General features: G+C 54.7%; 2 protein-coding genes across 2 annotated transcripts; both read left to right on the forward strand.

The window, feature by feature from the left end:
• Window positions 1-1119: 1119 nt before the first annotated feature.
• On the forward strand, window positions 1120-7981 carry LOC136570827 (serine/threonine-protein kinase PAK 3-like). Its single transcript, XM_066571233.1, has 13 exons — window positions 1120-1198; window positions 2153-2190; window positions 2630-2756; window positions 2816-2827; window positions 3721-3855; window positions 4537-4600; window positions 5232-5280; window positions 5591-5703; window positions 5963-6080; window positions 6829-6928; window positions 7210-7406; window positions 7503-7636; window positions 7876-7981. The coding sequence occupies exons 1-13, from the start codon at window positions 1120-1122 to the stop codon at window positions 7979-7981; spliced, it is 1272 nt and encodes a 423-aa protein (XP_066427330.1).
• An 859-nt stretch (window positions 7982-8840) lies between these two features.
• Window positions 8841-18222, forward strand: LOC136570842 (serine/threonine-protein kinase PAK 3-like). Its single transcript, XM_066571246.1, has 14 exons — window positions 8841-8851; window positions 11257-11444; window positions 12399-12436; window positions 12876-13002; window positions 13062-13073; window positions 13968-14102; window positions 14784-14847; window positions 15479-15527; window positions 15838-15950; window positions 16204-16321; window positions 17070-17169; window positions 17451-17647; window positions 17744-17881; window positions 18121-18222. Exons 1-14 carry the CDS (start codon window positions 8841-8843, stop codon window positions 18220-18222), a joined length of 1392 nt encoding a protein of 463 aa, XP_066427343.1.
• The last annotated feature ends 81 nt before the right edge of the window (window positions 18223-18303 follow it).

Raw genomic sequence — 18303 nt, forward strand, 5'->3', positions numbered from 1 at the left:
TTCTTGTCAACACTTTTCTTTCCTCCCTTCAGAAATCTGCATGCCCAGGTACTCAATTCTTTCCCAGTTTGTTGACAAGCTACCTGTCAGACAATACTTGTCTCTTGACCCAGAGATGGGGAACTGTCACCATTAGGCCGGACGTGACATACACACGTGATCAGGGTCCAAGAAGAAAAAAGTTTTCTTTATTCTGCGTGTTCTCCAGCTTCTACACTCTTAACAAAGCGTGATCTTAAGTCACTGACTACACCACAAGAACTTCTTATATCCATTGGTGCAAAGCAATTAACGTCAATAGAATTGGCAAAAGTTTTACAGAAATTTATAAGGCAAGTATACACATCTACTTAGGCACTAGTCTAGCTTACGAAAATTTCATCTCTCTTTACTAATCGGTTTCCATGCTGACGGCCTTGTCTTCTTCCTTGCTATGGATACACTCAAAACCCATCAATTGGGATGTCTTCTATGAACTCAGCTTTGCTTGCAGGCCAGCTGTCAAGCCCCTCCATAGGTCAGCACGCACCCGCGTGCTCGAGAAGTGACTGCAGCCTAAAATACTCCTGGAACTTTATTATCTTTGCTTCTTTTTCCCCCTAAATGTCATTGAAGAAGTGAGACTTTTCAGAACCAGCTCCCATGCCACCTAGAAGAAGCAGACTTTTGCTTTCAGTCAAAGCTTTTGGGACCAAAAGGCGCGTTTGCTTGGATTCCTTGGATGCCGCTTGGGTTGGCCCATTTTCTGAGTTCCCCTGGGACGCCTTGAGCACTGCCTTATGGACTGGGAGGACATTTTCTGCTGCTTTATGAGTGAGGAGAACTTCCCAGGCTTTTCTTTCGCATCAGCTGTACAGAAGGTTGCCTTGCTGGGCACAAGGAAGCCATAGAACAGCTGCTATTGTGAGGTCAGGGGAGCGGTGCCACGTCACAGTGCTGTCAGCACAGCGTTGCCCCGGTGCACGCAAGGCCTGCTTGTCCAGAGCGGCTCTTCTGCTCGCTCCCTGCAGGAGGATCCTTGTGCTCAAGGAGTTCTCAGCAGACGGCCTGCACCCCGAGAGGAGTCTGGGCTTTGCCTTGGCTGGCATTCAGTGTGCAAACCCGCACAGCGCTGCCAAAATGATCGGGCAGGTCTGTGCCGCGGTTTGCACGGTCTTTTCTGTTGTCTATTCTGGCTACTACCTGACCCAGCTGACTCGTAAGTAAAGGTTTCTCCTGGGGCTGGCATCACCCGGCTTTTGCTTCACTCTGCTCTTTATGCCGCAGCAGTGACCGAGTTTATTTGGGAACACAATGGCCATGAAGATGCCACCGCTTTGGTCAATGTCCTGCCAGCAGCATCAGCTAAAAAGGGGGCATCTGTGTACTGGGGGGCGGGTGCAGAGTATTTGCCCCGCAACCTGCAGCGGTTGCCTTCCCTCCCCGAGAGAGTGCGCGGCACTGGAGTCTGTCATTTCCTCCTCTTGCTGCTTCAAGCAAGACAAGCTGTTAATTGCAGACTCGGAGGGGAGATGCTCAGAAGTACTGCTAGCAACTCGGTGGCTCTCTCCAGGAGCGAAGGAAAGCACCTTTCGCTCCCAATTCTGCCCCTTAGAGGCCTTGGCTGCGTGACTTGACCCTTTGATGGTGTGCCAAGACTGAGATTCCCTTGGCGATGCAGCACAAAGTCCAGTGCAGGGAGGGTTTGCTGCTGAGCCCAGCAGCTGTTCCTGGGCTGCTTCAGCAGGGAGCTGCCACAGGGAAGGGGCCCTTTGTGGAAGCTTTGCTGAGCTACCATCTTCAGCCAAGGCATGGGAATTAGGGCATGCCATTTAAAAGAATCTAGATCTAAAAAGAAAAAGAAAGAGTAGAAAGAGAAGAGGAAAATGCTGCTTGAGCTGTTGGGCACAAGGGAAGCTGAGAGTGTGGAAGAGCAAGGGGCATTTCCAGCAGCGTCTTTCTATTTCTCTCTTGGCAAAAGAGGCCCAAATGTAGACAGAGCCTACTCTAGCGTCCTTGTTGTTCTCCTGCCTGCTGTGGGAAAGAGCTGTTGCTCCTGGAGGCCTATTGGGAAAGGGAAATGCTCTGTGTTGAGACTGCCTTGTGCTGCGGGAGTGGCCAGCACAGGCACTTTTCTAAGGGCCTCTGGTTCCTTTTCCCTTGCTGGCTGCAGGTCACCTGACACGCGGATGGAGGCAAGCCTGGCCTTTGGTGAGTGGCAAAGGAAGCTGTGACGTTGCTGGCGTGTGACAATGGGGCGGCAATTCTGCCAGCTTGGCCTCTTGCAGTCCAGTGTGGAGTGCCAGCGTGGGAGGCTGAAAGAAAGGCCAAGTGCCCCGTGGCATCAGCAGTAGCAAAGGGAGCACTGGCTGTTTGCTGATTTTGCAGGGAAGAGCCTTTCAAGAGATGAAAGGCAAATGGGACAGCTCCAAGGCATCTTGCTGCTTCTAGGCAGCAGGGAAGCTCAAATGCACAGCAAGATGGGAGTAGCACCTCATTCAGCCAACTTCCTGGGCTTTTCATGACTCAGAGTCCCACTTGTATCAAAGTCTTCCATTTCCCCTTCTTCTGGGTCCTTTCCCAGCTCAACAGAAAGCAGCTCCTGAGGGATCGCCTTTTGCCCATCTCTCTCACTTCTGACTGTCTGCAGGCCTCAACAGCAGGGTCAGCAGCTCCTCTGGCTGCCTCTGGCATTGAGGAAGAGGCTGAAGAGGAGCAAAGGAGCATCAAGCCTCCAGCTGCTTTCCCTGCACAGCCTGAACTTGCAGAGCCGGTGAGTGGCAGCTGAGCATGGCACTGCCTTTGGTGCAGGGCCAGGCTTCCAGTTTTGGAGCAGCCCTTGTTGCTCGTGGCTGAAGATGCTGGAGGCTGTGTGCCTGCCGTGACCTAGTGCTGCTTCAGGCAAGCCAGCGAGCCCTGGCCAATGGGTTCTGAAGTTTGGCATTTAAGCTGGGATGCTGAGAGGGCCTGAGAATGTCTCTTGGCATCAGACAGGAGGCAGCATTCAATGATTCTCAGTGTAGGAGTCAGCCCCGTGTGCCCATTGTCAGTGCAGGCTGCCTGTGGTCAGCGGACGGAGCGGCCCAAAGACGCAGTTGCCGGCCTTGCAGGGGACCTGGCAGACACTGGCCCCTGGAGGGGACCTGCCCTCTCCATGGACTAATTAGCTTCAGGCTGTGCTTCACTTCCAGCCGGTCAGAGCAGCCTTTGGAGAGGAGAATCCTTGGCAGCCCTACATTGTGAAGGGCGGGTGGGTCTGGGCAGGGCAGGAAGGCGTCTCCGAAGGGCCGCTCCCTAAAGGCTGCCATGGAGAGGGGCAATCTGTGAAACAGATCAGAGAAGGGCAATGCTGCGGGCTTCTGAGCAGACCACTGCATGCCAGTTGCGGGCTGATTTCATTGCCCAGGGAAAGACAGGAGGAGGAAAGCAAGAAGGCCCTGGGGCCCTGCTCTGATGTCTTTCTGGATCTTGGCAGCCCCATCGATCCCTTGTTGCCAATGTCTTGCAGAAAAGCTGAAAACATGGAGCATGGAGGTGGCCCTGAGGGGCTGGATCCAAGTAGCCTTTGGGCTTTTGCCAAGTTGCCTTTGAGAAGGGGACATGGGAAACGCCCCAGCTGGAGAGGCCTGGGGGTGGCTGACAGCACCTTCCCAAGGCCTTGCTTTGGCCGTGCACTGGGCGGGGCATGTGTGCCAGGCACCCTTCTGACGGGCAATCCTTTCTGGTCCCAGCTCAACACAGGCTCTGCAATTCAACCTGGTGCCGCTGGACCAGCGTGGGCTGCAGCAGCCAGCTCGCCCCCCGCTGCTGGCACTTCCTGCAGCAGCGCAGCCCAGCAGCCCGAGAAGAGGCAGGAGCAGGGCCGGAAGACACTGAGTGAGTCGGGTGCATTTCTTGTCTGCCAGAGCAGTGTGTTGTGTGCGTGTCTGGGGGTAGGCTGTGCCAGAAGTTGCCCCTCGGTCTCAGAGGCGCTTAGGCCTCTCGGCAGAAGCTGTTGTTGTGCTTTGAGGCAGCGCGGCAGCGCTCAGGGACTTCCTGCTGCCTGTGAGGGCGGCTGGGCCTGGCTTGGCTCGGCCTGAGCTGCCTTGTGTGCCAAAGACAAAAGCAGAGATTGTTTCTGCTTGAGCAGAAGGCTGGCACCTAGCAAGTGCCTAGGCCCCAGGGAGCTCTCTGGCCCCAGCTGTTTTCGGGCTCCCGTTCTTGCACCTCCTCTGGCTCAGACACTTTGTGGCCCTGGCAGTGGACCTGCCAGTGATGGTGGGTGTGACTGCAGAGGCTGCAAAGGCCCTTGGTGACCTCTTAGGGCCCTCTTCTTAAGGTCTCATCATTTTGGCTTATGGCATGGGATGCTGCGCTTGAAAGAAATAAAGGCCTTCTGGGAAAGGCCACCTGATGAAAGGTGGAGAAGATGGCCCTCCCACTTGCTGGTCTCAGCAGCTGGAAGCCAGGGGACCGCAAAGGGCCCAGAGCTGCTGGCAGCGGGGCTGCCTTTGGGAGGGTGTGGGGAGCGGCGTCTCTGTGTGCGAGCGAGCGCCCTGCGCTGCTTTTGTCTTTCAGGGAGCATTGTGAGTCCGGGCCAGCCAATGAGCAAATACACGGCATTTGAAGAACTGGGACGAGGGTAAGCGTGGCCTCGGCTCCTTTTCCAAAAGTGTGGGCCAGGTCTTTGGCTGGTGCAATATCAAGCGTGAAGTCAGGCAAGCTCCAATCACGGTCAGGCTCTGGCTTTACCTCCTGTCGCCTGCCTGGACTGCTGGGTCAGAACAATGCGAAGGCCTCATCAAAGACAAGTTGATGCTGGCATTGTCTTGCTTGCAGCAAGGAGGAGCAGGAGCTGGGAAGCCCTCTGCCCCTGCCGCTTTCTGGCCTGAAAGAGCACCTTGCCACTCAAGAAATGTCAGATTCTCAAGGACAGTCTTCTGACTCTAATTGTTCTCACTCTTTTGACACACACATACATGCATGCCCACACAAGGAGGAGAGTTCCCCTTAGGTTTGGAAATGACCTGGCTGGGCGTGTGCCTTGGAGATTTCCAGCAGCCCTTGGTCTTCATGCTGCACCTTAGTGTTCCCTTGGACAGGCTGCCCCGCAGGGCAGAGGGCTCACGGGCCGACGTGCTGCTGGCCGAAGAGACGCCGCAGCCAGGCGTTTTCTAAGGAAGGCGTGCAGGCAGCCTGGGGAGATCTGCTGCCTAGGCTTGATTTCAGTGCCAAGGGATAAAGGGCTCTTTCTGCTGCTTTTGTCTTTCCAGGGGCTTTGGAGCTGTTTATAAAGCCCTTGACACCAGCAGCGGACAACAGGTAAAGTGCCAACAGCCCCATGCCATTTTGCAGCTCCGGAGCGCTTTCCCCGCTGCTGTGAGCCCTGCCTGGAGGTTTGGGTGGCAGCTCCATGTCTGCAGCAGAGGCTGTTCCTCTGAAGTACACTCTAGGCTCAGGAGGCAGAATGCATTTGGGATGGCCTTTGGTGCTTCTGCTAAGCTCTGCTGTCGAGTGACAAGGCACTTTGGCCCAGCCCGCTGCCTCATTGCAGCAGCACTCGCTCCGTGCTGCTTGTGATCTCGAGCAGGGGGCGTCTTCTCAAGGTAAACGGTGGCCAATGTCATTTCAGGTGGCAATCAAGATCATGTCGCTTGAGGAGGAGATGTCCGAGGAGCTGGCTGCCAATGAAATCCTGGCCATGAGGGACAACAGGAGTCCCAATATCGTTACCTACTTAGACAGGTTGGCCTATTCTCGTGTCAATGTAGCTTTAGCTAGTGCAAGCCCGAAGAGACGATGCCCTTTGGTCCCTGGCAGAGAAGGGAGCTGGTGGTGATTTCTCTGCTGGTCTCCAGAGCGTGGGAGGAGTTGGAGCTGGTGATCATGAATCTCTTGTGGCACACGTAGCTTGGAGAGCAGTTGCAAAAACCTGGCTCGGGCCCCTGGCTGACTGAGGCTGTGCCCATTGCTGTCTCTCCATGCCGTGGTTTTCTTCTTTCAGCTACCTGGTGGATGCGGAGCTCTGGCTGGCCATGGAGTTCATGGACGGCGGCACCTTGTTTGATGTGCTCAGCGCGGTGTACCCGGAGGAAGGACAGATAGGCGCTGTCTGTCGGGAGGTGAGGGATCCCGCTTGTGCTTCCCCAAGCCTGCCCAGGATGCTGCTTGCCAGCTGGAGGTTAAGGACAGCTGGGATTTCTTGCTCTCACCTTTCTTTTGCTGCTGCTGCTGCTGCTGCTCTTCTCACCACACACATAGGAGAAGAGCGAGCATGGGAAGTGAACTGCCTGCCGCTGTGCCCGCACTCCTCAGGCTCTGTTCTTGCACTCTTCCATCCTGTGTGTCCTCTGGCGCTGGTGCTGGCTCACTCGCTTGGTTTCACTTGCTTCCTCTTCTCAGCTTTGCCTGGGAATGTTTGCCTGGAGCCTGTCTGTCTGTCCTATATTCCTTGCCATGCAGGTGGCAGAATTTCAAGCTAAGGGCAAAGAGCCGTCCTCAGCTGCAAAGGATAGCATTGCAGCCCTCATGGCGACGGATTCTGGAACAGCTCTTAGGTGCTGCTTCCTCCTCTGCTGCCACTAGGCTTCCCCAAAAATATTTGCCGTGCCGCCTCCCAGCCAAAGGTGACGCGCTTCCTACCCAAGGCCGGCGGAACTTTTGGGAGCTTGGATGCCTTTGCTTGGAAATCGAGAAAAAACTTCCAAGAGTGTTGAAGCAGCAAGCTCTTCTTCGTGACAGCACCATGATGCTGCGCCCTCGCTCACAATTCCCTGAGAAAGCCGTCAGTCCCGTCGAGCTCTTTCCTTTCAGGTGGGATGAAATCCGATCCTGTACGTTAACTTTCCCTCCCTCCTTTTTCTCTCTCAGTGCCTGCAAGGACTGCATTTCCTTCATTCCCGCCAAGTCATCCACAGAGACATCAAAAGCAACAACGTCCTTGTGGGCATGGATGGATCTGTCAAGTTGGGTGGGTATCCCTGCTGGGCTGCAGCATTTCCAGCACCTGCCGTGCGCTTGCATTTCGGTGACTGCCACTGGGGCAGAAGCGCCGCTTGGCCAGTGCGTGAATGGTGAGGGTGTTGTGGATGTGGCCGATGCATTATTTGCCTGGCTCCAGGCACGTGGAAGGAGAGCTCAGCTGCTTTTTCAGCTAGATTCAGCAAGGCCTGGTCAGGCTTGGAGTGGGCAATGGTTTTGGCCGCTTTGCCAGTGGGAGCTGGCTTTGACAGGCTTTGTTTTTGGCCTCAGGTGACTTTGGCCTCTGTGCTCAGCTCAGCCCTGAGCGCAGCAAGCGCAGCTCCAGCGTCGGCACTCCCAGCTGGATGGCGCCGGAGGTGGTGAGAGGAGAAGCCTACGGCCCCAAAGTGGACATCTGGTCCCTGGGCATCATGGGGCTGGAAATGGTGGAAGGGGAAGCTCCTTACGAGCGGGAAGCCCGTCTCAGGGTAAGGTGCAGCTTAGCAAGAGGGCTCTGTGTGGAGAGAGCTGCTGTGGCTAGCAAAGGAGCAGGTGCAGTGTCCTCTTGCATCCGTGTGCTGTAGGTTTTTGAACTGATAGAAAGGAACGGGCCCCCAAAACTGCAGAACCCCAGGCACCACTCGGCTCTCCTGCGCGACTTCCTCCGCTGCTGCCTGCAGGCTGACGAGGACAGGCGCTGGTCTGCCCAGGAGCTCCTGCAGATAAGAAAAAGCAAAGGGGCAAAAAGCCCTGGCAGCTGAGGACACCTGCATGAAGGCATGAGGAAGAGTGTGGGCCACGTGGCGCAGGCAGCTCCCAGCACAGCAAGGCGCAGGGGGACATGCTGCCCTCGGTGCTCTTTGTGTGTCTTCCTGGTAGCCAGGGAATCCTGCTTGAGCCCGTGAGGATGGGATTCTGGAAAGTAAGAGTTCCTTTCTTTGTTCTTTTTTCCTCTGGGCAGCATCCCTTTGTGACCTCAGGCGATCCTGCCTCCAGCCTGGCTGCTCTGATCATCTCAGCCAAGCAAGTGCAGGAAGACTGGAGAGGAGACACCTGCGCCTGAGGAGGCCCTTATGCTCCGCCAGCCCAGAGGAGGGAAAAGGGGATGTGTCATCTTTAGGCAGAGCTCCAGCCATCCCCTGAGTATTAAGAGGAGCTGTGCCATAGATAGGAAATGTGATTTTTTTTCGTATTTGCTCAGTTTAGGTGTTTGGTTAGGTTAGGTAAGGTAAGGTAAGGTTAGGTTAGGTTAGGTTAGGTTAGGTTAGGTTAGGTTAGGTTAGGTTAGGGTAGGTTAGGTTAGGTTAGGTTAGGTTAGGTAAGGTAAGGTTAGGTTAGGTTAGGTTAGGTTAGGTTAGGTTAGGTTAGGGTAGGTTAGGTTAGGTTAGGTTTGGTTAGGTGTGTGCTAGGTTCAATTTAAAGCTGAGTTGTTTTTTCTTTCTCCAAGAGATGAAAGTTTAAAAGAACTAGGATATATAGGGATCACCATTTAAGGGCTATGGAACGTAGATATCTTAGATAATAGAGGATTGTTTAGCTTAGAATAGAGTGTTGTTAATTTAGGCAAGCTCTGAGGTATCTTTGAAGTAGAAATGAAAGAATTGTCATAATAAGAATTAAGCTGTGAGAGGAAAAGCTGCGCTGCAGCCGAACTGGAGCCTGCAGGCGCTCCAAGCTGTCAGCCTGAACAGGCCACCTGCAGGACAGAAGGATGAAGATGGAGAAGTAGCGAGGGGATACTTTGTTTCAGGCCGAGTGAGAATAAAAGTCTAAAATATCCAGAGTGTTGTAAGACTCCCTTCCTTGCCAGGCTGTAGCTAAGTGGACGGTCCCCTTCAGAGGCCCAAAGAACATAGTGAGGTAAGCAGCTTTGCTTGCCTGAAGCGTGGAATGCCCGCGGGAAGCTGCCAGACTTGCGGGTAATGAACGCCAGGTAATGAGCTCACATTCAGGACAACACCAGGAGGCAGATGTGCACTCCTTTCTGGGCCTCTTGTCGTGAAGATGTCAGGGTGATCAGCAGGAATGACCATTTTGTTCCCAGCCTCCTCTCACTATGTCACCTATGGGATGGAATGGCATTCTCATAGCGGCATCTGGCCCTTCCTCCCTGCTTCTCTTTTCCCCCCTTTTCAGCCCAGAGCCCCAGGGACCATCTGGGCCAGCCTGATCCCCCACGGCTGTGTGCAACCACCAGGCCTCCTGCACAGCCCCATTCCCACTCTGCTGCCTCCTTGGCCTTTTCCCACATCTGGGCCAGCCTGCTCTTGCCAGCTGTTGGGCACACACACACAGCATACCGCACCTGTCAGGGAGCAATTTGATGCAGGAGCCCCTGCTAAGCACGGCTCAGCAGCCCGGCACTTTTCCCACCGAGCTGTGGCTCCATTTGGACTCCATCTGCTGGGATACCCTCTGTGAGGGACCGCTCAGGGACTGGATGCTCCTTGACTGGTGCCCACAGGCCTGATTTCCACGCCTCCCCATTCCTCCTAGCCCTAAGGCTGCCTCAGCCTTCTAAACACAACTTTTCTTACTCTAATGCCTTTCTGTGCTTTACTTCATACTCTAAGCAGGAGTACACAGTTTTGATTGTCTTTAATCTAGAATTAAGAACAATAAGTTGGAAGTGCTGCTAGAGTTTGTCATTTTAAACTTGAAGCAACTGCAAAAAGTAGAGAGGCTTTCGGTGCAGCTTTTCAGTTAATTTGAAGTCTCCTTCCTCTTCACTCAGTTTCAGCATATCTGTTGATTTTCCTCTGCTGTCATCTTTTAAGCTTCATCACTTGTCTATGGATCTGTAAAAAACCCCTGTCAACCCAGGGCAAATTTACTAGCCTTTGTATTTTTCCTCCTCTGGAAAAGCTGAGGCTCCTGTGATCTTCTCCTGTGATCTAGACTTGGATTCCCATCTTGGCTCTGGCTAAGAGCAGAACAAATGGAATTTCTTACCTGCTAGTAAGATCTGCTAGCAAAGGTCACAGTTAGAGCTAAGCATAAGGCTTCTCTCCCTCCGCCGAATACACATCGTTGTGTCTAGGCCTGGCGATGTCCAGGAGCACCTGGAAGCTACTGCCAAGGACAAAAGTCTCACTCTTGCTCGTTTTGACACGGAGTTTTTGGTAGGATTTTGATCTACGTCTACAGTCATCTACAGGAACTGGATTTTTTAGATACAAAGTGCCTTCAAGCAACATTTCTAAGCATAGTGGGCAAGGAAGTCCAGATACTAATGAGTTGTGGTTGGTTTTAACTCTGTGGAACATCTGGCACAATATCCCACAACGTGTTATTTTTGACTCTTTCAGGCGTTTAAAACTCAGGCTTATTCTTGTCAACACTTTTCTTTCCTCCCTTCAGAAATCTGCATGCCCAGGTACTCAATTCTTTCCCAGTTTGTTGACAAGCTACCTGTCAGACAATACTTGTCTCTTGACCCAGAGATGGGGAACTGTCACCATTAGGCCGGACGTGACATACACACGTGATCAGGGTCCAAGAAGAAAAAAGTTTTCTTTATTCTGCGTGTTCTCCAGCTTCTACACTCTTAACAAAGCGTGATCTTAAGTCACTGACTACACCACAAGAACTTCTTATATCCATTGGTGCAAAGCAATTAACGTCAATAGAATTGGCAAAAGTTTTACAGAAATTTATAAGGCAAGTATACACATCTACTTAGGCACTAGTCTAGCTTACGAAAATTTCATCTCTCTTTACTAATCGGTTTCCATGCTGACGGCCTTGTCTTCTTCCTTGCTATGGATACACTCAAAACCCATCAATTGGGATGTCTTCTATGAACTCAGCTTTGCTTGCAGGCCAGCTGTCAAGCCCCTCCATAGGTCAGCACGCACCCGCGTGCTCGAGAAGTGACTGCAGCCTAAAATACTCCTGGAACTTTATTATCTTTGCTTCTTTTTCCCCCTAAATGTCATTGAAGAAGTGAGACTTTTCAGAACCAGCTCCCATGCCACCTAGAAGAAGCAGACTTTTGCTTTCAGTCAAAGCTTTTGGGACCAAAAGGCGCGTTTGCTTGGATTCCTTGGATGCCGCTTGGGTTGGCCCATTTTCTGAGTTCCCCTGGGACGCCTTGAGCACTGCCTTATGGACTGGGAGGACATTTTCTGCTGCTTTATGAGTGAGGAGAACTTCCCAGGCTTTTCTTTCGCATCAGCTGTACAGAAGGTTGCCTTGCTGGGCACAAGGAAGCCATAGAACAGCTGCTATTGTGAGGTCAGGGGAGCGGTGCCACGTCACAGTGCTGTCAGCACAGCGTTGCCCCGGTGCACGCAAGGCCTGCTTGTCCAGAGCGGCTCTTCTGCTCGCTCCCTGCAGGAGGATCCTTGTGCTCAAGGAGTTCTCAGCAGACGGCCTGCACCCCGAGAGGAGTCTGGGCTTTGCCTTGGCTGGCATTCAGTGTGCAAACCCGCACAGCGCTGCCAAAATGATCGGGCAGGTCTGTGCCGCGGTTTGCACGGTCTTTTCTGTTGTCTATTCTGGCTACTACCTGACCCAGCTGACTCGTAAGTAAAGGTTTCTCCTGGGGCTGGCATCACCCGGCTTTTGCTTCACTCTGCTCTTTATGCCGCAGCAGTGACCGAGTTTATTTGGGAACACAATGGCCATGAAGATGCCACCGCTTTGGTCAATGTCCTGCCAGCAGCATCAGCTAAAAAGGGGGCATCTGTGTACTGGGGGGCGGGTGCAGAGTATTTGCCCCGCAACCTGCAGCGGTTGCCTTCCCTCCCCGAGAGAGTGCGCGGCACTGGAGCCTGTCATTTCCTCCTCTTGCTGCTTCAAGCAAGACAAGCTGCTAATTGCAGACTCGGAGGGGAGATGCTCAGAAGTACTGCTAGCAACTCGGTGGCTCTCTCCAGGAGCGAAGGAAAGCACCTTTCGCTCCCAATTCTGCCCCTTAGAGGCCTTGGCTGCGTGACTTGATCCTTTGATGGTGTGCCAAGACTGCGATTCCCTTGGCGATGCAGCACAAAGTCCAGTGCAGGGAGGGTTTGCTGCTGAGCCCAGCAGCTGTTCCTGGGCTGCTTCAGCAGGGAGCTGCCACAGGGAAAGGGTCCTTTGTGGAAGCTTTGCTGAGCTACCATCTTCAGCCAAGGCATGGGAATTAGGGCATGCCATTTAAAAGAATCTACATCTAAAAAGAAAAAGAAAGAGAAGAAAGAGAAGAGGAAAATGCTGCTTGAGCTGTTGGGCACAAGGGAAGCTGAGAGTGTTGAAGAGCAAGGGGCATTTCCAGCAGCGTCTTTCTATTTCTCTCTTGGCAAAAGAGGCCCAAATGTAGACAGAGCCTACTCTAGCGTCCTTGTTGTTCTCTTGCCTGCTGTGGGAAAGAGCTGTTGCTCCGGGAGGCATGTTGGGAAAGGGAAATGCTCTGTGTTGGGACTGCCTTGTGCTGCGGGAGTGGCCAGCACAGGCACTTTTCTAAGGGCCTCTGGTTCCTTTTCCCTTGCTGGCTGCAGGTCACCTGACACGCGGATGGAGGCAAGCCTGGCCTTTGGTGAGTGGCAAAGGAAGCTGTGACGTTGCTGGCGTGTGACAATGGGGCGGCAATTCTGCCAGCTTGGCCTCTTGCAGTCCAGTGTGGAGTGCCAGCGTGGGAGGCTGAAAGAAAGGCCAAGTGCCCCGTGGCATCAGCAGTAGCAAAGGGAGCACTGGCTGTTTGCTGATTTTGCAGGGAAGAGCCTTTCAAGAGATGAAAGGCAAATGGGACAGCTCCAAGGCATCTTGCTGCTTCTAGGCAGCAGGGAAGCTCAAATGCACAGCAAGATGGGAGTAGCACCTCATTCAGCCAACTTCCTGGGCTTTTCATGACTCAGAGTCCCACTTGTATCAAAGTCTTCCATTTCCCCTTCTTCTGGGTCCTTTCCCAGCTCAACAGAAAGCAGCTCCTGAGGGATCGCCTTTTGCCCATCTCTCTCACTTCTGACTGTCTGCAGGCCTCAACAGCAGGGTCAGCAGCTCCTCTGGCTGCCTCTGGCATTGAGGAAGAGGCTGAAGAGGAGCAAAGGAGCATCAAGCCTCCAGCTGCTTTCCCTGCACAGCCTGAACTTGCAGAGCCGGTGAGTGGCAGCTGAGCATGGCACTGCCTTTGGTGCAGGGCCAGGCTTCCAGTTTTGGAGCAGCCCTTGGTGCTCGTGGCTGAAGATGCTGGGCGGCTGTGTGCCTGCCGTGACCTAGTGCTGCTTCAGGCAAGCCAGCGAGCCCTGGCCAATGGGTTCTGAAGTTTGGCATTTAAGCTGGGATGCTGAGAGGGCCTGAGAATGTCTCTCGGCATCAGACAGGAGGCAGCATTCAATGATTCTCAGTGTAGGAGTCAGCCCCGTGTGCCCATTGTCAGTGCAGGCTGCCTGTGGTCAGCGGACGGAGCGGCCCAAAGACGCAGTTGCCGGCCTTGCAGGGGACCTGGCAGACACTGGCCCCTGGAGGGGACCTGCCCTCTCCATGGACTAATTAGCTTCAGGCTGTGCTTCACTTCCAGCCGGTCAGAGCAGCCTTTGGAGAGGAGAATCCTTGGCAGCCCTACATTGTGAAGGGCGGGTGGGTCTGGGCAGGGCAGGAAGGCGTCTCCGAAGGGCCGCTCCCTAAAGGCTGCCATGGAGAGGGGCAATCTGTGAAACAGATCAGAGAAGGGCAATGCTGCGGGCTTCTGAGCAGACCACTGCATGCCAGTTGCGGGCTGATTTCATTGCCCAGGGAAAGACAGGAGGAGGAAAGCAAGAAGGCCCTGGGGCCCTGCTCTGATGTCTTTCTGGATCTTGGCAGCCCCATCGATCCCTTGTTGCCAATGTCTTGCAGAAAAGCTGAAAACATGGAGCATGGAGGTGGCCCTGAGGGGCTGGATCCAAGTAGCCTTTGGGCTTTTGCCAAGTTGCCTTTGAGAAGGGGACATGGGAAACGCCCCAGCTGGAGAGGCCTGGGGGTGGCTGACAGCACCTTCCCAAGGCCTTGCTTTGGCCGTGCACTGGGCGGGGCATGTGTGCCAGGCACCCTTCTGACGGGCAATCCTTTCTGGTCCCAGCTCAACACAGGCTCTGCAATTCAACCTGGTGCCGCTGGACCAGCGTGGGCTGCAGCAGCCAGCTCGCCCCCCGCTGCTGGCACTTCCTGCAGCAGCGCAGCCCAGCAGCCCGAGAAGAGGCAGGAGCAGGGCCGGAAGACACTGAGTGAGTCGGGTGCATTTCTTGTCTGCCAGAGCAGTGTGTTGTGTGCGTGTCTGGGGGTAGGCTGTGCCAGAAGTTGCCCCTCGGTCTCAGAGGCGCTTAGGCCTCTCGGCAGAAGCTGTTGTTGTGCTTTGAGGCAGCGCGGCAGCGCTCAGGGACTTCCTGCTGCCTGTGAGGGCGGCTGGGCCTGGCTTGGCTCGGCCTGGGCTGCCTTGTGTGCCAAAGACAAAAGCAGAGATTGTTTCTGCTTGAGCAGAAGGCTGGCACCTAGCAAGTGCCTAGGCCCCAGGGAGCTCTCTGGCCCCAGCTGTTTTCGGGCTCCCGTTCTTGCACCTCCTCTGGCTCAGACACTTTGTGGCCCTGGCAGTGGACCTGCCAGTGATGGTGGGTGTGACTGCAGAGGCTGCAAAGGCCCTTGGTGACCTCTTAGGGCCCTCTTCTTAAGGTCTCATCATTTTGGCTTATGGCATGGGATGCTGCGCTTGAAAGAAATAAAGGCCTTCTGGGAAAGGCCACCTGATGAAAGGTGGAGAAGATGGCCCTCCCACTTGCTGGTCTCAGCAGCTGGAAGCCAGGGGACCGCAAAGGGCCCAGAGCTGCTGGCAGCGGGGCTGCCTTTAGGAGGGTGTGGGGAGCGGCGTCTCTGTGTGCGAGCGAGCGCCCTGCGCTGCTTTTGTCTTTCAGGGAGCATTGTGAGTCCGGGCCAGCCAATGAGCAAATACACGGCATTTGAAGAACTGGGACGAGGGTAAGCGTGGCCTCGGCTCCTTTTCCAAAAGTGTGGGCCAGGTCTTTGGCTGGTGCAATATCAAGCGTGAAGTCAGGCAAGCTCCAATCACGGTCAGGCTCTGGCTTTACCTCCTGTCGCCTGCCTGGACTGCTGGGTCAGAACAATGCGAAGGCCTCATCAAAGACAAGTTGATGCTGGCATTGTCTTGCTTGCAGCAAGGAGGAGCAGGAGCTGGGAAGCCCTCTGCCCCTGCCGCTTTCTGGCCTGAAAGAGCACCTTGCCACTCAAGAAATGTCAGATTCTCAAGGACAGTCTTCTGACTCTAATTGTTCTCACTCTTTTGACACACACATGCATGCACACCCGCACAAGGAGGAGAGTTCCCCTTAGGTTTGGAAATGACCTGGCTGGGCGTGTGCCTTGGAGATTTCCAGCAGCCCTTGGTCTTCATGCTGCACCTTAGTGTTCCCTTGGACAGGCTGCCCCGCAGGGCAGAGGGCTCACGGGCCGACGTGCTGCTGGCCGAAGAGACGCCGCAGCCAGGCGTTTTCTAAGGAAGGCGTGCAGGCAGCCTGGGGAGATCTGCTGCCTAGGCTTGATTTCAGTGCCAAGGGATAAAGGGCTCTTTCTGCTGCTTTTGTCTTTCCAGGGGCTTTGGAGCTGTTTATAAAGCCCTTGACACCAGCAGCGGACAACAGGTAAAGTGCCAACAGCCCCATGCCATTTTGCAGCTCCGGAGCGCTTTCCCCGCTGCTGTGAGCCCTGCCTGGAGGTTTGGGTGGCAGCTCCATGTCTGCAGCAGAGGCTGTTCCTCTGAAGTACACTCTAGGCTCAGGAGGCAGAATGCATTTGGGATGGCCTTTGGTGCTTCTGCTAAGCTCTGCTGTCGAGTGACAAGGCACTTTGGCCCAGCCCGCTGCCTCATTGCAGCAGCACTCGCTCCGTGCTGCTTGTGATCTCGAGCAGGGGGCGTCTTCTCAAGGTAAACGGTGGCCAATGTCATTTCAGGTGGCAATCAAGATCATGTCGCTTGAGGAGGAGATGTCCGAGGAGCTGGCTGCCAATGAAATCCTGGCCATGAGGGACAACAGGAGTCCCAATATCGTTACCTACTTAGACAGGTTGGCCTATTCTCATGTTAATGTAGCTAGTGCAAGCCCGAAGAGACGATGCCCTTTGGTCCCTGGCAGAGAAGGGAGCTGGTGGTGATTTCTCTGCTGGTCTCCAGAGCGTGGGAGGAGTTGGAGCTGGTGATCATGAATATCTTGTGGCACACGTAGCTTGGAGAGCAGTTGCAAAAACCTGGCTCGGGCCCCTGGCTGACTGAGGCTGTGCCCATTGCTGTCTCTCCATGCCGTGGTTTTCTTCTTTCAGCTACCTGGTGGATGCGGAGCTCTGGCTGGCCATGGAGTTCATGGACGGCGGCACCTTGTTTGATGTGCTCAGCGCGGTGTACCCGGAGGAAGGACAGATAGGCGCTGTCTGTCGGGAGGTGAGGGATCCCGCTTGTGCTTCCCCAAGCCTGCCCAGGATGCTGCTTGCCAGCTGGAGGTTAAGGACAGCTGGGATTTCTTGCTCTCACCTTTCTTTTGCTGCTGCTGCTGCTGCTGCTCTTCTCACCACACACATAGGAGAAGAGCGAGCATGGGAAGTGAACTGCCTGCCGCTGTGCCCGCACTCCTCAGGCTCTGTTCTTGCACTCTTCCATCCTGTGTGTCCTCTGGCGCTGGTGCTGGCTCACTCGCTTGGTTTCACTTGCTTCCTCTTCTCAGCTTTGCCTGGGAATGTTTGCCTGGAGCCTGTCTGTCTGTCCTATATTCCTTGCCATGCAGGTGGCAGAATTTCAAGCTAAGGGCAAAGAGCCGTCCTCAGCTGCAAAGGATAGCATTGCAGCCCGCATGGCGACGGATTCTGGAACAGCTCTTAGGTGCTGCTTCCTCCTCTGCTGCCACTAGGCTTCCCCAAAAATATTTGCCGTGCCGCCTCCCAGCAAAAGGTGACGCGCTTCCTACCCAAGGCCGGCGGAACTTTTGGGAGCTTGGATGCCTTTGCTTGGAAATCGAGAAAAAACTTCCAAGAGTGTTGAAGCAGCAAGCTCTTCTTCGTGACAGCACCATGATGCTGCGCCCTCGCTCACAATTCCCTGAGAAAGCCGTCAGTCCGGTCGAGCTCTTTCCTTTCTGGTGGGATGAAATCCGATCCTGTACGTTAACTTTCCCTCCCTCCTTTTTCTCTCTCAGTGCCTGCAAGGACTGCATTTCCTTCATTCCCGCCAAGTCATCCACAGAGACATCAAAAGCAACAACGTCCTTGTGGGCATGGATGGATCTGTCAAGTTGGGTGGGTATCCCTGCTGGGCTGCAGCATTTCCAGCACCTGCCGTGCGCTTGCATTTCGGTGACTGCCACTGGGGCAGAAGCGCCGCTTGGCCAGTGCGTGAATGGTGAGGGTGTTGTGGATGTGGCCGATGCATTATTTGCCTGGCTCCAGGCACGTGGAAGGAGAGCTCAGCTGCTTTTTCAGCTAGATTCAGCAAGGCCTGGTCAGGCTTGGAGTGGGCAATGGTTTTGGCCGCTTTGCCAGTGGGAGCTGGCTTTGACAGGCTTTGTTTTTGGCCTCAGGTGACTTTGGCCTCTGTGCTCAGCTCAGCCCTGAGCGCAGCAAGCGCAGCTCCAGCGTCGGCACTCCCAGCTGGATGGCGCCGGAGGTGGTGAGAGGAGAAGCCTACGGCCCCAAAGTGGACATCTGGTCCCTGGGCATCATGGGGCTGGAAATGGTGGAAGGGGAAGCTCCTTACGAGCGGGAAGCCCGTCTCAGGGTAAGGTGCAGCTTAGCAAGAGGGCTCTGTGTGGAGAGAGCTGCTGTGGCTAGCAAAGGAGCAGGTGCAGTGTCCTCTTGCATCCGTGTGCTGTAGGTTTTTGAACTGATAGAAAGGAACGGGCCCCCAAAACTGCAGAACCCCAGGCACCACTCGGCTCTCCTGCGCGACTTCCTCCGCTGCTGCCTGCAGGCTGACGAGGACAGGCGCTGGTCTGCCCAGGAGCTCCTGCAGGTAAGAAAAAGCAAAGGGGCAAAAAGCCCTGGCAGCTGAGGACACCTGCATGAAGGCATGAGGAGGAGTGTGGGCCACGTGGCGCAGACAGCTCCCAGCACAGCAAGGCGCAGGGGGACATGCTGCCCTCGGTGCTCTTTGTGTGTCTTCCTGGTAGCCAGGGAATCCTGCTTGAGCCCGTGAGGATGGGATTCTGGAAAGTAAGAGTTCCTTTCTTTGTTCTTTTTTCCTCTGGGCAGCATCCCTTTGTGACCTCAGGCGATCCTGCCTCCAGCCTGGCTGCTCTGATCATCTCAGCCAAGCAAGTGCAGGAAGACTGGAGAGGAGACACCTGCGCCTGAGGAGGCCCTTATGCTCCGCCAGCCCAGAGGAGGGAAAAGGGGATGTGTCATCTTTAGGCAGAGCTCCAGCCATCCCCTGAG

This window comes from Molothrus aeneus, unplaced genomic scaffold, assembly GCF_037042795.1.
Source record: "Molothrus aeneus isolate 106 unplaced genomic scaffold, BPBGC_Maene_1.0 scaffold_40, whole genome shotgun sequence".
NCBI classification, from domain to species: Eukaryota; Metazoa; Chordata; class Aves; order Passeriformes; family Icteridae; genus Molothrus; species Molothrus aeneus.

Coding starts and splice junctions, on each gene's coding strand:
- LOC136570827 (XM_066571233.1), top strand. CDS start 1,120: ATGATCGGGCAGGTCTGTGCCGCGGTTTGCACGGTCTTTTCTGTTGTC. Junction 2,191..2,629: donor GGAGGCAAGCCTGGCCTTTG/GTGAGTGGCAAA, acceptor GACTGTCTGCAG/GCCTCAACAGCAGGGTCAGC. Junction 3,856..4,536: donor GCAGGGCCGGAAGACACTGA/GTGAGTCGGGTG, acceptor TTTGTCTTTCAG/GGAGCATTGTGAGTCCGGGC.
- LOC136570842 (XM_066571246.1), top strand. Junction 15,951..16,203: donor ATCGTTACCTACTTAGACAG/GTTGGCCTATTC, acceptor TTCTTCTTTCAG/CTACCTGGTGGATGCGGAGC. Junction 17,170..17,450: donor GGATGGATCTGTCAAGTTGG/GTGGGTATCCCT, acceptor TTTTGGCCTCAG/GTGACTTTGGCCTCTGTGCT.